Genomic DNA, 17654 nt, shown 5'->3' with positions numbered 1-17654 from the left:
AGAATGTATATGGACACATGCTACCCACCTCCTCCCCAGAGAAGCAGGTTAGTCTTCATCACTCCTACTCTTCTTCCGTACTAGCTCCATCTGTCTCCCAAGACACCAATCAAATTGGGTCACTTGTGTCACAGCTAGAACTTTAACCCTCTGTGTTAGTGGAGCAGGCTGGTTGCCCATATGATTTGACCGGCCACTGTTGGGTTCTTTTTGGGAATCTTGTCAACTGCTGTAACTGCTGACTGAAGGAACAAAAGTGCTATAAATACTAACATTGTGGCTCAATCCTTTGGAATGAAAGAGTGCACTCATAAAATAGATTCACTGAAAATGCACTGAGTAATAAGGCCACTTATCCTTAAGAAAAGGACACTATCTTGGTGTCTACCTTGTAGTTTTGAGCTTTACTAAAGCTGCGGCCACCAAGGAAAACTGATGTTTGGCTGTATAAATCCACAGGAATAATCATCATGGCTATCATAGTGAAGAAATAAACTTGTTTCTCCTAAAATTCAAAATATGCAGACTCGGTGGAAATAGGCTAATATCAATGCTACTTTGTAGTACTGAAGTTAGGGTTCATGGCGCTATGCTGCCTAACAGTGCTTGATTTTTGCGAACCATGTGTGCAGTCCAACAGAAGAGGAATTGATAAAATGTCATCACTGTCTTATGACAAAAGAGTCAGTTTCTTGTCACTGTCACATTTAAGCAGCAGCAGTACTATCTTAATGACACTTTGCCAACTTAAGTATCTGCATACAGTCAATTTTACCAAACTTCTGGAAACTTCTATCCTGCCACTCTGTTTCATTACTGCTCTGCCATGTGCTTTATCCTAAATGCATACTTTAGTGCTGCAGCACTAAAAAGCTGATTTTGAACTAACAAGGTGTAACTAAACTTGGACACCAGAGCTTCAAAATGAGGCCATAGGCTTCACAAAAGAAGTTTCATTTACTTTTAGTCAAGGTTTTGTACCACTTACATGTATTAAAGTGATACTATACCTGGTCATCCAGTGCGCAAAGTGCAAGTTAGGTGTTTATTAGCACAAGTCTAGGAACGTCCTATCTTCAGTATTACTCCCACAACTGTATGCTAGAACCATAATTTGAGAACAACTATTGCACAGACAACCCATTAAGCATTGCATCAATACATCCCACATTTATCCAATATCATCTGTGACACTGGGATTATTATACTAAATAAGAATGGAGTTGAATCTCTATAAATGGGACTATAGAGGTATGTACCCAATCATGTATAGTTTATTTTAAAAGTCTTTCTGACAAGTGCATGTCAACTGACTCCATGCTGTTTGTTCCAAGCATCTCCAGCAACAATATGCAGTACAATGACTTAAAGAAGAAGTTACGTACTTACCGTAATGATCTACCTGTGCTGTCCATTTTCATTCTTCCTCAAACTCTGCATTTCAGATCCAACCCTCAGATCTGACTCAGCCACTTTACAAACTTAGGATTCGAAGCTCAAGCTCCTTCTCTCCATACCATAATGCCTCATTCGCCCAGATTACCTCAGATCGAGTTTGCTGCTAACATATATGCAGGATACATATAAAACAATTTTAGAAATAATCATACATCCACCATTCAGAAGAAAAGGACAGACAATGTACAGTTCAGAGGCTCAAAACAGGAACTGTGGATCCTACTAGTATGTCTATTAGGCCTTTCATAACTATGGACGGGCAATGATGCCTGGGAGGTTGAGGAAGAATTAAAATGGACAGCACAGATGGAGTGTCATGATAAGTACATAACTATTTTATCTGCTGTTGTCATTTTCATTAATTCCTCAACATGTGGGACAGAGTCCCCAGCTACAACAATCTAGGGTGGCCCTCATGGAAGGATATTCAGGAGCACTGCATAGCCAAAAGCAGCCCTATTCCTGGAGATCATATCTAGTTTATAATGGTTAATAAATGTATGAGACTTTAATCACAAAGCAGCTGCACGAACATCATCAATTGAAACTCTGGAGCAAAATGCTTAAGATGTCACCATGGATCTCTTAGAATGAGCTTTGACAGCTCTTGGTAAAGGAATACCTTTCAAACAATAAATAAAGGAGATGCAATCCCATAACCATTTATCCAGTGTGTGTTTGGCAACTGCTGCTCCTTTTTGTAACATCTGAGAAAGATGTGAACAGTCGATCAGATTTCCGGTAAGATTTTGTGCAGAAAAAATGCCTATGAACATCCAGGAGATGTAGCGTGTATTCTCCCTTGTTCTGAAAAAAGGGAAAAAAGACTGGTAGGTTAATAGACTGACTGATATTGTGTTCTGTCGCAACCTTAGGCAAAAAGGACGGACTGTTCTGTAAAGATACTCTGTCTTTATGAAAATCAAATAAGGAGGTTTAGAAAGAGGGCTTGCAGTTCAGAAACTCTTTTAGCTGAAGTAATAGCTACTAACAGAGCTGTTTTCCAGAAAAGAAACTTAAATCTACCTTAGCTGCAGGTTCAAAAGGGGGAAAGAACTAATGCCTGTAAAGTCAAAGTTAGGTCCCAAGGAGAGGTTGGATCTTTGATGGGGGACGAAGCAAAACGGTATCTCGGAGAAAGGTCTTGCGTAGTTTTGAGGAAGCTAGACGGCAAGAGTTTTCTTCCAATGTGAAAATCTGAAATGGCAGCCAACTAAGCTTTTACCATGGAATAACTGGCCCCATTTTGGAAGAGGAAAGCCAGGAAATCCAATACTACTGGAATAGGAGCCATAAAAGGATATATCAGCATTTGTTGAGCCCAGATGAAGAATCTTTTCCACTTGTTCTTGTAGATTTTTCTGGTAGATATTTTGTAGGAGGAAATCAGAATCTTTGGACTGGGGAAGAAAGCCTGGAATGGCTAGCCATCATTGGAACTGGAGAAACCATGTGGTCAATTTTAGACCTTGAAGATCCAGGTAAATCTGCCCTGAGAGTTGGGACAGTAGATCTGGAAGAGGCTTCAGTGTCCAGGGAGGGCAAATCAGGTGAGACCTAAGAAAGGTAAACTAGACTTGGTGAGGCCAAAAGGGAGCAATGAGGATTACTTTGCTCTTCAACCAGTGTGCTTTCTGAAGAAATTTGGGAATCAGGGGTAAAAGAGCGAATGCATAAAGGAGACTGGGAGGCCAAACATGGAGTAGAGCATCTCTTGGTAACTTCCCCTGAGGGGGATCAAGGCAAAGAACCGAGGGGGAACACAAGGTTGACCCCATTTGAGGAAGATCATGTTTGCCACTGACTAATTCAGAGACCACTCATGAGGCATCAGTAAAACTCTGCTGAGCCTGTGCATTGCAATTAAAAAGTGGTTGGTAGATATTCCCCATTGCCACACTATCATTGCTTTTCAACACAGAGGATAACATCTCGTTCCTCCTTGCTTGTTGATGTACCACACTACAGACATACAGTCCATCTAAACTGCAATAGTCCCTAGAGGGAGAAAGCTGTTTAGTGGTTGCAGTGCTAGAAGGACCGCTCTCATCTCTAGGACATTGATATGCAAGTTGGTCTCCTCAGAAGTCACGTGCCTTGGACAGTTAGTCCAAGAAAATGCCCCCCCCCCACTCCATCTGGGAGGCATCCAAGGTCAGCATGTTGTTTGAAGGGGGAAGAACAAAGGGACGTCCTTGGTTGACTTCTGAGGAATAAAGCCACCAAAGGAGAGAATCTTTGCATACATGTGATAGCTTTATCAGTTGGTTAAGTGAGTGATGGGGTAAAGACCACTGGGCTGATAATGTCTACTGTAGAATTCCCATGTGCAAGCATGCTGCAGGTTATAGAGTTATCATGGCAGCCATCAAGCCTAACACCTGAGCACTAATTTTGCAGGAGGGGCTGGAATTGCTAGAATCTGTGAAATATGTAGCCTCGGGGTTAAAACTCTGTTACGAGGTAGGTAGGCCATAGTTTTGGTTGTCCAAGCGTGCTCCAATAAAGTCTATCAGTTGAACAGGAAGTAACTGTGATTTTTGCATGTTGATGTGGGAGCTAGTTGCAACAGGTAGTCCCTGGCTTGGATGAGAAGATGCCTGGTCGAAGTGGTTAGGAGCCAATCATCTAGATATGAAAACACATGGAGTCTGAGATGAGTTGCAACTACCACCAAGCATTTAGTGAACACCCTGGGAGCTGTGTTGAGACCAAATGTGAGCACTCGGAATTGGTAATGGCTGGCTTCCAGCCTGAAGCAAAGATACTGACTGTAGCACCTGTCCATTTTGTTATGGTAGTCCCATCCTTCATAGTTTCATAGGTTCATAGGTTGGTACTAGGCTATCAGCCCTAGGGCCTATACAAGCCTAGCCATAACAATTCCCTGGCTATTTCTTCCCACATTATTTACTTTCCTGTCCCCCTGTCTAGCAGGGCAGATGATCCCTGGGTGGATGGGTGAATTTCCTCCCATCCAATCATCAACGTTCCTCTTGAAGTCCCAAGGAGTCTGCTGCTTGACATGGCTGACATGTATGGGCAATCTCTGGTTCTCTCTGGGAGTCTCTGGGTCAGGAACAGTTCCCACTTATGCATGTGATGTTTTATTTTAGATCCCGTGCGTGTAGCTCTGAGGATTAGGATTTCTCTTAAGGGTAGCCAACAGCTCTGGGTTTGACATGGCAACAGCTGTTAAGCAGAGATCACCTGAGTGAGAGATCATAGATCACCAGAGTATAGCTGGTTTAAGTAGCAGTCAGTATAGCTGGGCTTTAGGCCAGGTGATTCTTTTAGTGAGGGTGAGGTATTGCCTTTTCTTTTGTTGCAGATGTCTTGAGGAAGTGGTACCAAATGTGCGTTGTAGGTACATAATGGGTCTAATGAGGGATGTATTCTATAAATGACCTAATTTTTCTGGATGAAAAGCCCTGCATGATGATGATCCTCATGCCACATATGAAGGATTTCCTGCGATGTGAGGTATGTGGTGATCGATGTGGTGTGACGTGTGTCCAAGTCTGTCCCTAAGTCTCTCCCTACACCTCTGTAGACACATGTATCACAATTTCTGGATTCATCTTTTTGTGTGTGGATGTTTATACATTTCTTGGATACATTTACATCCCACATTTTTTTAAAATACTGTTAATGGCCTTTGGCAGTGCATCTATTTCTGTAAGGCCCTTGTTGCTGTAATATTATCATTTTGGGATTATCCACATCATCCCAGTCCCCAGTCATCTGCAAACTTTGTTAGCTAGTAGTGTGCAGTCAGAGACTAAGAGCACAGAGTGTACTAACCAGAGTCTGAAGGCCCCAGACTGAACCCTGAGGTACTCCACTGACCACTGATGATGGAGCACTTGTTGTCTAGGCACCACTTTTATTCAGTGACTTGGATAGTGAACTCCATACTTAGTAAGTTACATAGTGCATCCAGGCCAAAATAGGTTAAGGAGTTTGGCAAGGTGATTTATCTATGATTCCAAAGGGGGCAATAGGATCAGGCAGCGTTGGATGATGGTGTCAAGGCCTTGGCAAGGTCCCATCTTGCTGTGATAGAGGAGACTCAATCAGGTTCAGGTCTATCAAGCACACACAGTTGTCCATCTTCAGAAGAGGTAGGATGGGTTGGATCATGACCATCCTGAATTTTAAGTTCTTCACTGATTTGTTCATAGATATTAGATCCAAAATTGGCCTTAGGTCCTTGGTCTTCTTTGGTACTAAAAAGAACCTTGAGTAGATGCCCAATCCGACTTGGTCAGTAGGGACCTCCTGAATGACTCACTTTTGGAGCAGCTTTGCAAAATCTACAGCTGCTTCCTCCCTCTGATTGGATAGCACATCGGGGAGGTAAATCTTTAGTTTGGGGAGATTTAAAAAGGGAATGGAGTATCCTCTGGATATGATCTTTTGCACCCATTGGTCATTTGTGATGGCTATCCAGGCTTCTGGGTGCAAGGATAAGCACCAGTGACTGCCTCCAGAGAAGGGCAGTTGGGCAACCTTTCAGGAGTGCTGAAAGTGTCTGTCCAAATAAGAATCTTAAAACCCTTGATTTTGCAGACCCCCACTGCCCCAAGATTGAGATCTACCACTATAACTGCTTCCCCCTCTGCCCCTGGGGGAAATATCTCCCTGAGTTTCCTAAAAAGGACCTTGAAACTTCTTGAACCACAGTTTTTTACCACCATGCTGATTCCTGGAGAAGGATCTTTGTGGCGTAGAAAAACGGATTCTGATGGCAGACAAGGTCTTTCCATCTTTCTCACTACAGGAGAGCGTGTCTCTGACTGTGGGGCCAAACAATGATGAACCAACAAAGGATGCATTGACAAAAGACACCTTGAAAGGTTCTGCAAAGTCACACAACCACATCCATGCATGGCGCCTAATGGCAATGCTGGAATTGGTGGCCCTTGATGTCCCTTCTGAAGCATGGAAAATCAACCACATGGATAAGTTGGACATCAACTGAAGAGTGGTCATCCTGGTGGAAAAGGTCTTGCATTGCTCATCAGACATGGATTCAGGGACCGCGCTGGATAGTTCCTTGATTAAAACTCACTGTAGCCTGGTAAAGTGGGATAAGTAGTTTAGTGTTCACAAAGCAAATGTGGCTGAAGTGGAAACCCAGTTTCCAAATCTGTCCAAAGCCCTAGACTCCCTAGACTCCCTAGACTCCCTGTTAAAGGGATGGACAGTGGAGCTTTCCTGAGCCGGCTACTTTTTGGTGGCTGCTGCAACAACCATGGCATCTACCAGGATCCCATTGGTCCAGTGAAATCTGTCTATGGGGCACTGAGTATCTTATCCGCCCATTTTGGTATGGACTGTACAGCGGCCATTTCCTTCCATGCCCTGATAGATACTAAATCAATAAGTGGATCCACAGGGGGGAACACCCAGGATGTAGATGGGTTGGTGCCAAAAGTCTCCGAAAGCACTGTCTCCTCTGGGTTAGAATTTTGGGAGGACCATCCACCTTTTAGATGGAGGATCTCTAAGATGTCTGAAGTCAATGTCAGTAGTGACTGATTCCTGAGGGGAATCCAAGTGTCTCCTTTTACATTTCTTTTTCTGGGTAACCACCCCAGTGGGATGCTCTGGGGGGTATCGAAGAAATTTGGGGTTTCACAGTTGGAATAGGTTGAAGGCTTATTTTGGACCAGTTGTCCCAGTGGTAGACATCAGGTCTCAGTCCAGATTCTATGAAGGTGGGGATTGGATCCGATGGTGGGAGAACTGGGAGTCCCCTAGGATGGGAGATGACCCTGTCCACCACCTCAAAGGTATATGGACTACTAGGACCTGACAGTTATCCCTCAGGAGCCAAAGCTGTTGGAGCAGACTTCTCTTCAGCCTAAGCAATCCTCTAGTCCAAAGGGGGAATCAGTGCCGAGCTGTCAAATGCTGAGGCTCAGAAGGAAAGCAACATCTCCAAAAACTTTAGCTCCAAAGTAAGTCCCCTGCACTTGACGTCTAAGCTTCGGCTCCGAGATGCACTGGGTCCTGGTGCTGTCAGAGCCGAGCACGTCAGGGAGGTGGTTGGACTTGAAGTAATAACTACTACCGGATCCAATATCTCAGTTCTCAGGGGTTGGATCAGAGAAGGAGCTACAGGACGCAAGGGGAAGTGTCTGCTCATGAACCTGAAAGGGGACATAGTTGGCAAAACCCCCATCTGAATCTGTGTCTTGAGAAATTGTCTCATCAGTCTATCCAGCTCATGCTCAGACAAGCTCTGGGAAGACCTGACAGAAGAGGAAGCTGATGGTGGCCTGGACACTCTTTTCGGAGAAGTCTCCTTGAGAGGAGACCTCTGCACCAAGACACCCAGACCTGAAGTGACACAGGGAGCATGGGGAGCTGAAGGAGAAGAGACCAGGACTGTTGGATCTGAAGGTCTTGGGTCAGAAGTTTTTGGAGCCTATCTTGGTGGCTCAGAGGAGGATCTCTCCAGGGAATTCTTCCTATGTTCCCTGGCCTCCTTAGGTTTCTTTACATGGATTTGAGCCCCTGAAGTGGAAGGCACAGAAGGAGCAGGAGTAGGAGGCAAACCCTTTAAAATGAGCTTGCTCCTATGGTCAGTCAGCACCCGCAGATTAAACCCCTTGCAGATGTCACAAGAACTGTCCAGGTGCACTGGGCCTAGACAGTAAACGCACTCCCTGTGGGCATCAGATAAGGAAATCTTGTGCCTGCAGGAAGTGCATTTTTTAAAACCCAATGGTTTATCAGACTTTTCAGTCATGATAAACCAAAAAAGAAGTCTATCTACACTTAGGAGAGAGGGATAAAGAAAGGAGATAGGAGAAAAGAGAAAGAACCGGATGGAAGAGAAAACCATGGGAAAGTCTAACTAGATCCAAACTTTTTTATATAGAATGAGATCAAAGAGGTAAAAACGGGAGGAGAGGATAGAAAAAGAATCAGGGAAACATGACTCAAGGCCGACTTACAAATTAGAAAAAACTTTGAACAGTAGCTCTCAGTGCAGAGAAACCTCAATGCTTTTTGGTCGAGTGGAAAATGAGATCTGAGGTAATATGGGGGAATGAGTCATTATGGGATGGAACGGAGGAGCTCAAGCTTTGAATCCTAAGCTTGTAGAGCAGCCAAGTCAGATCTGAAATCCACAGGCTGAGGAACGAATGAAAATGACTACATCAGATCAAGACTTAAGAGCACATGTTCTGTACTGCTTCACGGGCAGACTTTTGTTAATACTTAGCAGTTGCAGAAATTAAGGATAATGCTTGCTAAAGGGTAAAAGTTGGTGACAAGAAACATGAAACTACAGACTCAGAATTAGTTCACTTTGGACAAAATGCTCCAATTTTTTTTTTCTAAATGCTTTCTCCTGTATATCCTGACCCATCCCTTGTGTGTAAAATAAAGATAATATTCAGAACAACCTTTACGGCTTGCATTGCAGTCATAGCCTTAACATTAACTATCAACAGTATCCACAATACTACCCCTAGTTCTATACATTTTAATAATGCCTGACCTAGAGTCAGAACTATAGAAAGGACTAGGCATTCTCTAAGTGCACCTGATAAGTGTCCAAGTAAGAACACTGGCCTTGTCTGGACTTAAACTGTCCTCAGGGAAGTCAACCATGAAGATGTCTATGTCACTTTGAAATACCATTAAAGAAAATCCCATCTTTAGACAAGCAGAGTGATAAAATAAAAACATTTACATTCCCTTGAGAGGTAGACAGGCAATTTCCCTGGGTACATTTCTGACAGGTACAGGCCTGCAAATAACAGTCTGCTGGAACTGAACTTTGGCTGCTGTAGTGCAAAGTTCAGTGCTTACCTTACGATACCAAGTGGCTAGTGGTCAGTCAGCAGTACCAGTTTCTTAACAAACACTTGACACAGCATCAAAAATCATATAATAATTCAGGTTTGTACAATAAACACAGGCAGTGTGTTCCATGCATTCTGTATTTGCATAAAATGCACAGTTTAGATACATCTTTTACTGTGTGCCATGCCAAAACAGCAATGATGCTAGAGTCACATACTCCTAAGTAAATAAATCAAAAGTCTTAAGAAAATCTGTGGAAAAAAGAATCACAAATAAATTCTCTCTTGAAAATGAATAAACTCCACAACCACCAGCAAAAGAAGTAAGAAAACTTGTGACTTCCAAAATAAACTCTGGAAATAAAAACAGTAGGCCTGGAGGACTGTGCAGTTCAGTGGTCACAAGCTTCCAGCTTTCAGAATCATCCTTTGACTAAGTCAGTGAAGGACTTAAAAAAATATGAACTTTAACTAATAATAATACTCATTTGTTAACAAGGTATGTCCACTCAACACACAATCTGTTTTCAAGGGCAGCCCAGGAGCAATTGCTGGTTAAATGACTTGCTCAAGGTCACATGGAAGCCAAATGAAGACTGAGGGAATCAAACCCTGCACCATAGGACCTTCCACTCCCACATTTAGCATTCTGTGCAAACTGCCAAATACAACTTGGACAAAGTATAATGTCTTCTCAAGAAAAGTGGACAACTGGAATTCTGATGCATTGACACCCTTCTCAAAGTATTGTAGACCAGTTCAAATGAAGTACTTAAAATTAACAAAACCAGCATTCTAGTAGCTGTGTAAATGTTGCATTTAGACTGAAATTAAACATAATCATCTGCATTCATTGCCTAAGTGTGTTCATACTTTTTTTTTACTAAATATGTACTGATTTTTTTTCTTACAGGGTGTACATGACAGCAGAGGGAGAAAGGTTCACTCCTTCCCCAAAGGACACTGCAGCCTGTCAACAGCTAATGCCACCTGCCCGCTACCAGCCTTTTCTGCATGAGCAATATATCAACCCCCTGCCCCAGGGTCGTTTCTACAATGGAGACAGAAGTACACCACATGCTGTCCAGCACAAAGACACCATCAGTAATCCTCACTGTTGGTATTTTGCATCACAGCAGGCCACACCTGCTCCACTGGACCACAACTCCTATGAAGCTGACTACACGGCAAACAGATTTATGCCCTACGGGGTCAAGACTTTCTCCCTACAAACCGCACCCCCCCATCATCTTGGATACTACCAGGATCCTCATTTCAGCACCACTGGAGGATGGGGAACCCCAAGAAGCACAACCCAATACCATCCAAGAGCTTCCACTAGCCCTCTGGCCTGGTACAGGCCAGTAAGAGACTTGCAAGCACCTCTACCAGTTGGTGATCAAAAAGGCAAAGAAAGTGAGGAACCATCACCGTGGCTCCAACTACATACAGCAAAGCCAACCGACTCATCTGAAGGGACCCTATATGAAACAGTGTGTAAACGGAAGAGGGTCTCACCTTATGCTTCTAGTACAGAAAGCTCACCACCCACTCGTAGTGGAGACCATTATGAGAAAGACAGTGGAAGTGACACAGGCTACTACAGCTTTTATGGCAACTGAACAATTTTTGCTATAAACTTTTTTTTTCATAATTTAATTGAGATGAGCCTCTCATTGGGCTATATTGCTTCCAGACTGCTTGTTTTTATTTGAACTGAAGAAAACGGGTTATAAATGGTCTGAAAGGCCATCATTTGCTCCAGCAGCACATTTTCACATTTGCAAAGATTTCTGAGGGTCATATGATAACATGCTGTGGTGGTAAACATCTTCGGGCAAATGCTCACTCCAACCCATGGCAAATGTGTACATTTGATATGCTTCCTCCAAGCATCTTTTTTTCATGTGTGTGTGTGTGTGTGTGTGTGTGTGTGTGTGTGTCTGTGTGTATGAGTTAGGATTGTGTCGGATGCAACTGCAAACACAGATATATAGACAGACAGACAAACACACACACACACACACACACACACACACACACACACACACACACACACACACACACACACACATATTTCATATAAACCTGAAATCATAAGTGTGTAAATACAGAAGTGTCAATAGACACAATAATAGGGTTATAAGCTGGACAAATAAAAAACGGGGTAAATACTGTTGCCACATAGCGCTTTGTTCTCTGGTTTGATTCCCAGCTGAGGTGTCTTTGTGTGGCTTTTGCACTTCTTTATTATACCTACTTGGGTTTTCACTGAAGCTCTGGCTACCTCCCAGATCCCAAAGATATACAGTTAGATCAACTGGTGATCCTCTTAAATCTAAACTTGACTATAGAAGTGTGTGTGTGTGTGTGTGTGTGTGTGTGTGTGTGTGTGTGTGTGTGTGTGTGTGTGTGTGTGTGTGTGTGTGTGTACATACACATCCTGTGATAGACTGATATTCGTAGTTTGCCTACATCTGTTGCTTGCTGGGACAAGCTCAGACTTCCCATTGCCCTGAAAAGAATAAATCAGGTATTGGAGAATGAATGAAAAACATCCTAGAGTAATTAAGGGGCAGTGCTTAAGGGGCACTCAGCCCACTTATATGCCCTTTTTCCCAGCTTAAAAGTCATGTTATGTCAAGCCCATGCATTCCCAAATTCTATTATTGTTTTTGGTGTTACCATTTCTTCAGGAAGGCTGTTTCAATAATCTTAGGCTGGTCTAAAGCACAAAGCTGGAAGTCGACAACTCTACAGAAAGAAGGGATGGGGAAATAGTGGTTAGTCTATCTTGAGCAAAAGTTTAGCATCAACCATTCTGATGACGTCGCTGGTTATATTCTGATGAAAGAGCTTAATAAACTTTTAGTGTGATCTATCTTTTCTCTTCATTGTGCATGGATTGCTGACTTGTGAACAGTTGGTGTTTCATTAGTTTGAATACGTTTTCATTGCTGGTTCAAAAGTTTAGCATGCCAACAAGAAAAAGAAAAAAATAAACATTCTGGTTTCTGGTTCCACAAACTCTGAAACCATTTAGCCCCAGTGCAGTTTATGCATGAATCCTGTAGTATAAATAAAAAGGATACAAAGACAGAGGTTGGGTACTAGAGAGGAGTGGACTTCAATCTATAAGGATGTACAGTGAGAAGTCGTATAGAAGGATAGCGCAAATAACAACACCATATGAAATGGGGGGGACAACAGGGGATTAAAGGGTGCTATATATCCTCTATGAGGCAAAGGAAATAGGCATAAAAAAGGAAACTGCACATAAACCGTTAAAAGATGGCTCAGAGCTCTGGGCATGTGCACAGTGGATGAGAGGGGTATACAGGAAAAGAACATGGTAACAAAAGAAAGAGGCTGCTTCAGGGGAGGGAGGGAGTTGTTAAAGAAGAGCCACTGGGGAAAAAGGAGAGGAAGAGCGCAAGAGAACAGTGGCAAGGGATATAGACAAGGAGAATGGCAAGCATGGTATGGGAAGCCAAGAAGGGATGAGGAAGAATATCAAGGCCATTATAAACACTTGGCAGAAAGAAAGTAGTGACACAGAGAGGGTAGAGACATCAGAGCGAAGCCTATGAAGACATAGTAATGTGGAATGAACTAAAGAAATGGCTGGGAAGACTATAAGAACAGGAAATAGGTGCACATATATATATATATGGGTTCCTATTATGTTGTCGAAACTATAAAACTTTGAACACTACAAGATCAAACTTGTATGTTCGAAGTTTTATAATTTGGAACAACGAAAAAATAAATAAAAAACAATAAACAGAAACTAACTCTTGTAAGTAGGGGGGCAAGCCCCTCTGCACCCCCCCCCTGCTCTTTAAATATATCAACTCTGAGATTGCACTACAGTGCAGAAAAGGGAAATCTTTCCTTTCTGCACTGTATTGCGATCTTGGAGTTGGTATATTTAAAGAGCGGGGGGTGTGAGTTGGTATATTTAAAGAGCGGGGGGTGTGGGGGGTGCAGGGGGCTTGTTCCCCTGCTTGCAAGACTTTATTTCTTTTCTTTTCTTTTTTTACTAAATCAAAATTCTGAAACTTCGAACATAAGGTTTTGACCTTATGGAGTTCGGAGTTTCAGAACTTTGATAATGTAATAGGAACCCTATAGTGGTAACAGATCTATGTCAGTTGGTTAAATGACCAAATTGTCAAAACCCATATGGTCGACAATTTGGAACCATTCTGACTGAGATCGAAGTACTCTAGGGATCGGGGAATTCGTTCGTTTCTCCACTGTAGTGTAATCTCGGAGTTGGTATAAATAATTAGCAGGGGGTGTGGGGAGGTGCTGAGCGGGATTGCTCCCCCCAAAAAAAACATTGTTTGTGTTGTTGGCGAGTGTCTGGATTTATTTCATTTTTTTGATTAACTACATTGTTGACCAAATTGTCTCGACCATATAGGTTTTGACAATGTGGTTTTTCAATAAACTGACATATATCTAGTGGTACCAGGGTACTACTATGGAAAGTGGCAATTTATGTAATAGATAAGTAATTGGAGAAGGTGCCAGAAAAGGAGGAGATGGGATAAAGAGAGAGGCAGGAATACAGATGGATGAACAACCAAAGGTAAACTTCCTAGCAACAGCAAAGCTGGTACGTGATTTGGCTACCAAATGCACATATGACAGATAAGAAGCTAGTCAAGGACAAAATCAATGGATGGACAGAAAAGAAGAGGGCAGTTATGATGGTCCTAGCATCACTGGCAGGCAGCAGACCTCTGGACCATTTCAGTTTTGGAGAAACATTCCTATTTTCTGGCCTGATTTACCCTGCATAGGATGTCCCTATTTTTGAATGTGCGTCCCTATTTTCAGACTTGATTTACCTACCCTTCACAGAATTTTCTGAATCCCCTCACCGTATATGAGTTTTGAAGCTGTATAGTACACAGAAAACAACAGTCTCTTTTTCTGAAGCAAAACTAAGTCACCTTGTGTGGTAGAATTTTGTAATACAGTTCATTAAGTCTACAAATTTTATACTGTCTGTTGGATATTGCATTTATATTTCCCATCATTTTTATCAATCTCCGTTGTACACTTGCTTCTGAGTAGTATCCCGCATTCCTGCTCAAAGTAGGAAGAGTTATGTGCTGTTTGGTATTCAAGTGTTATTCTAATTAGAGGTCCAGATTTTTAGCTGAATTTCCCTAATTTCAAGAGCAGTTATGCTTTCAGTGTCTGCAGGTTAAGAGGCATCATGGGCAGAGAAAAACAGACAGCCCAAAGTTTTTGGCCTGAAGTAGTTTGAAGAAAAAAGTAAAATGAATTCTTAGTCTTATTGTCTATATTGAAGGGGAAGGGAGGTAAAAACCTGCAATCAGTACAGTACTCACATACAACAATATGGCTCATCCTGGATATGAGGCTACAGATTAGAATTAAAGAGGAAACAGACTATGAATGAATAGTGGGTTCATAACCCAAGGCCTGAGTAGGCAGCGGTAATAACAAAGGCATAGAGCAGTTGTAGGAAAATGTGAAAAGAATAATCTGATAAGGAACGGAAAGAGGCCTTAAAAGGAATGACAAGGCAGAAATAAAAATAAAATCAGTGTGTATCACCAGGAAGCTGAGAAGAGACATAACAGAAAAGGAAAGGAAACAAAAATAGCTGCAGACAAAAGGAAGAGAATTATACCTCTGAATCTCTTTGTGCAAGAATTCTGGACAAAGCCCAAAATCAGGGGCATATTTTAAATACCGCTAGAATAAAACACTTTGCATTACCATGCATTTTCTGAAGGATATAAAGCCTGAAACTCAAATGTTTGTCATTAATTAAAACTGCTTCTGACATTACTGCTTCTTGAACTAAATGTTGTAGCATATTCTTGCATCTGTAAATATGTATATGTTTTACCATATCCTTGTATCTGTAAATATGTTTTGTTCATTTCTTATCTGTTCCTGTTCACCCAGGCTGTGCCTGCAAATGGTGAGATCACTGCACTACCCCGGCAACCAAATATAAATAAATAATAAATAAACATAAATCCTCAGTGATTTGCTTAAACACACACACACACACACACACACACACACACACACACACACACACACACACACACACACACATTTTTTTGAGGAACTGACCAAAAATACGAGTCTAAAATCTGGATGGTCTACAAATTTCTAGGCAATTGAGAAGTTTGGTGAGGATCACTGAGAACGCTTTGTAGACACTAGAAATAGAGGAGTAAATTATGAAAAAAAGGCAAGGTGGGAATATAAAAATAATATCAGTGGACATTAAGATAAGGCATAATGCTTTCCTTAAACATGTCAAAGAAAGGAAGAAAGCCAGATGAAAATTACTGAACAAGAACTGGGAGGGGAACATATAGAGCAGCTGAGGGACAAACATTCTAAATAAATGTTTTGCATCACGATTCACCAAAGAAGCAGAAGGTTTAAGATACCAGTGATGGAAGGCAGGACAGTGGCAAGAATTCTGGAAATGCCAAAGGAGGAAAAGGTATAGGGACTAGGCACCAGATGGGATCATGCTAAGCATACTAAAAGGACTCCTGTGGGACTTAGTAAAATTCTTGATGGAAGAAAGCAACAAGGCCCTTGTCTGTACCAGTAGTGTAGAGGGAAGAAGTTCTGAAGTCCTCACTATGGTCCAAATGTCCCAAGTGTGATTAAAGACCCAGCTGATTGGTGGTGCAGGTCAGAAGGATAGGCTTTACTGTCCTGGGGGGAGGAAGCATATTGGGTGAGCCCTCCTTCAGCTCTGGTGGAGGCCATAGCCCAAAGAAATTGATATCCTAGCGTTCTTGAGGGCTGAGAAGGCATGACTGGTCTGAGCCTGGGGTAGGCACATGCTCAAGCCATGTCTCATAACTTCTACCTGTGGTGTAGTCTTACTGATAGTTTTTCTTAGAGAACCCTTCCAGTCCTTGAACAAATTGTCCGTATGTTTACCTTATTTCCTTTGCTGTCCTTTGCTAATTAGCTAGGTTTGCAGAGCGCCTTGTATTCTCCTCTGCTACTTTAAACGCCAGTTGATTGTTTCCCTTCCCCCACCCCCCAAGTGAATGCTCGGGTACAACACACCAAAGGTTTTAAAAACCCTGGATGCCATATTTCTTCTACTTTTGCAGCTGAAAGCCCTCCAGGTGTAGCATCTCTAGTAAGTGCACACTTACAAGGAAACAGCAGCCCAGCAAAACTGTCCCTTGCCACACTCCCTCTCTCCAAAGTTATTTCTTCATTCTCTCACCCATACTACTGTACTTAAATTCTCAGTAGGTCCACTGTGCTAAATTAAACATTACCTCTGCTTCTCTTTACCTTGGTGTCTTAGATGGCACTGACCTGCTGCCTAACTTAGTTCCAACTTGCAGATATTTTTTTCAGCTGACTTACTGCTGCTGTCTGCCTCCATTGGTTCTACCCGCTCCATTCGCCCCCTCTGCGCTCAGGCTCACTCCACTCCCCTACTCTACCCCTAATTCCCAGCCAACCCCACTTCACCTAAATTTGTACTTAAGCAGAACCACACCCACCACCCAACACCCAATCCTACATCACACCAACAAGCTCTACACCCCACTACATTAGTCCCTTCCCTCACTTCATCTTCCCCTCTCCACCTCTCCAGTCAAGTAGAAGTACACAACACGCAATACTCCCAAAACACCCTACCAAAGCACCCACTTACATTTCTCTAACATCATATTTTTCCCAACTACTTTTACTATTCATACATTATTCCATATCAACTGGAACCTCACACACCAGCTCAACCTCAAAATGAAGCCTTTTAATACAACACTCGTCCATATCACTACTAGCTTAACACTTACACTCCTACACTCTCTCTCCACTTATGACACTTACTTACTATCCACTACTCCCCCCTCCCTGGCAAACCTCCTTGTTCCACTACCCAAGTTGTTCACAAAACTGCACTGCAGCCTCAACCCTGTTCCATACCACCTATATAGACTATCACACAATCCAAGTCCTTCCTCATCATCCAACATCACCAGTAGCTCTGAAATATTCAAAACTTCAACACAAACTTTCCAAGCTCCTTTCACACATAATTATGCATTTAAGGTGCTCAGGAGACATTCACTCTAATCCTGGTCCCACCCCCAAATGCAGTTCATTAGCCAGCCCCTCACCATCAACACTTGCTATGCTCCACCATAGAAGCAAATCCTCCCTTCTTATCCTTAATATGAATGTAAGAAGCACAGCAAAGTCCATGACCTACATGCCCTACTGTCCCTTTACTCCCCTGACATTGTAACACAGAAACATGGCTTAAACCAGATATTTGTAGCAATGAAATTACTGCCCCCGGTTTCAGCATCCTATGTA

The 17654-nt window shown here is 42.5% G+C and overlaps 1 protein-coding gene across 1 annotated transcript in view; it reads left to right on the top strand.

Annotated features, from left to right (window-relative positions):
* Positions 1–13069, top strand: part of TBX21 (T-box transcription factor 21) — a 408658-nt gene extending 395589 nt beyond the window's left edge. Inside the window, exon 6 of the mRNA XM_044055268.1 lies at positions 10198–13069. Coding sequence (XP_043911203.1) covers positions 10198–10906 — 709 coding nt within the window. The 3' untranslated portion in view covers positions 10907–13069. The remainder of the gene's footprint in view (positions 1–10197) is intronic.
* The last annotated feature ends 4585 nt before the right edge of the window (positions 13070–17654 follow it).

The sequence above is a fragment of the Protopterus annectens genome, chromosome 13.part0 (assembly GCF_019279795.1).
Source record: "Protopterus annectens isolate FY-2018-M chromosome 13.part0, PAN1.0, whole genome shotgun sequence".
NCBI classification, from domain to species: Eukaryota; Metazoa; Chordata; order Ceratodontiformes; family Protopteridae; genus Protopterus; species Protopterus annectens.
This window is presented reverse-complemented; position numbering and strand designations above follow the sequence as displayed.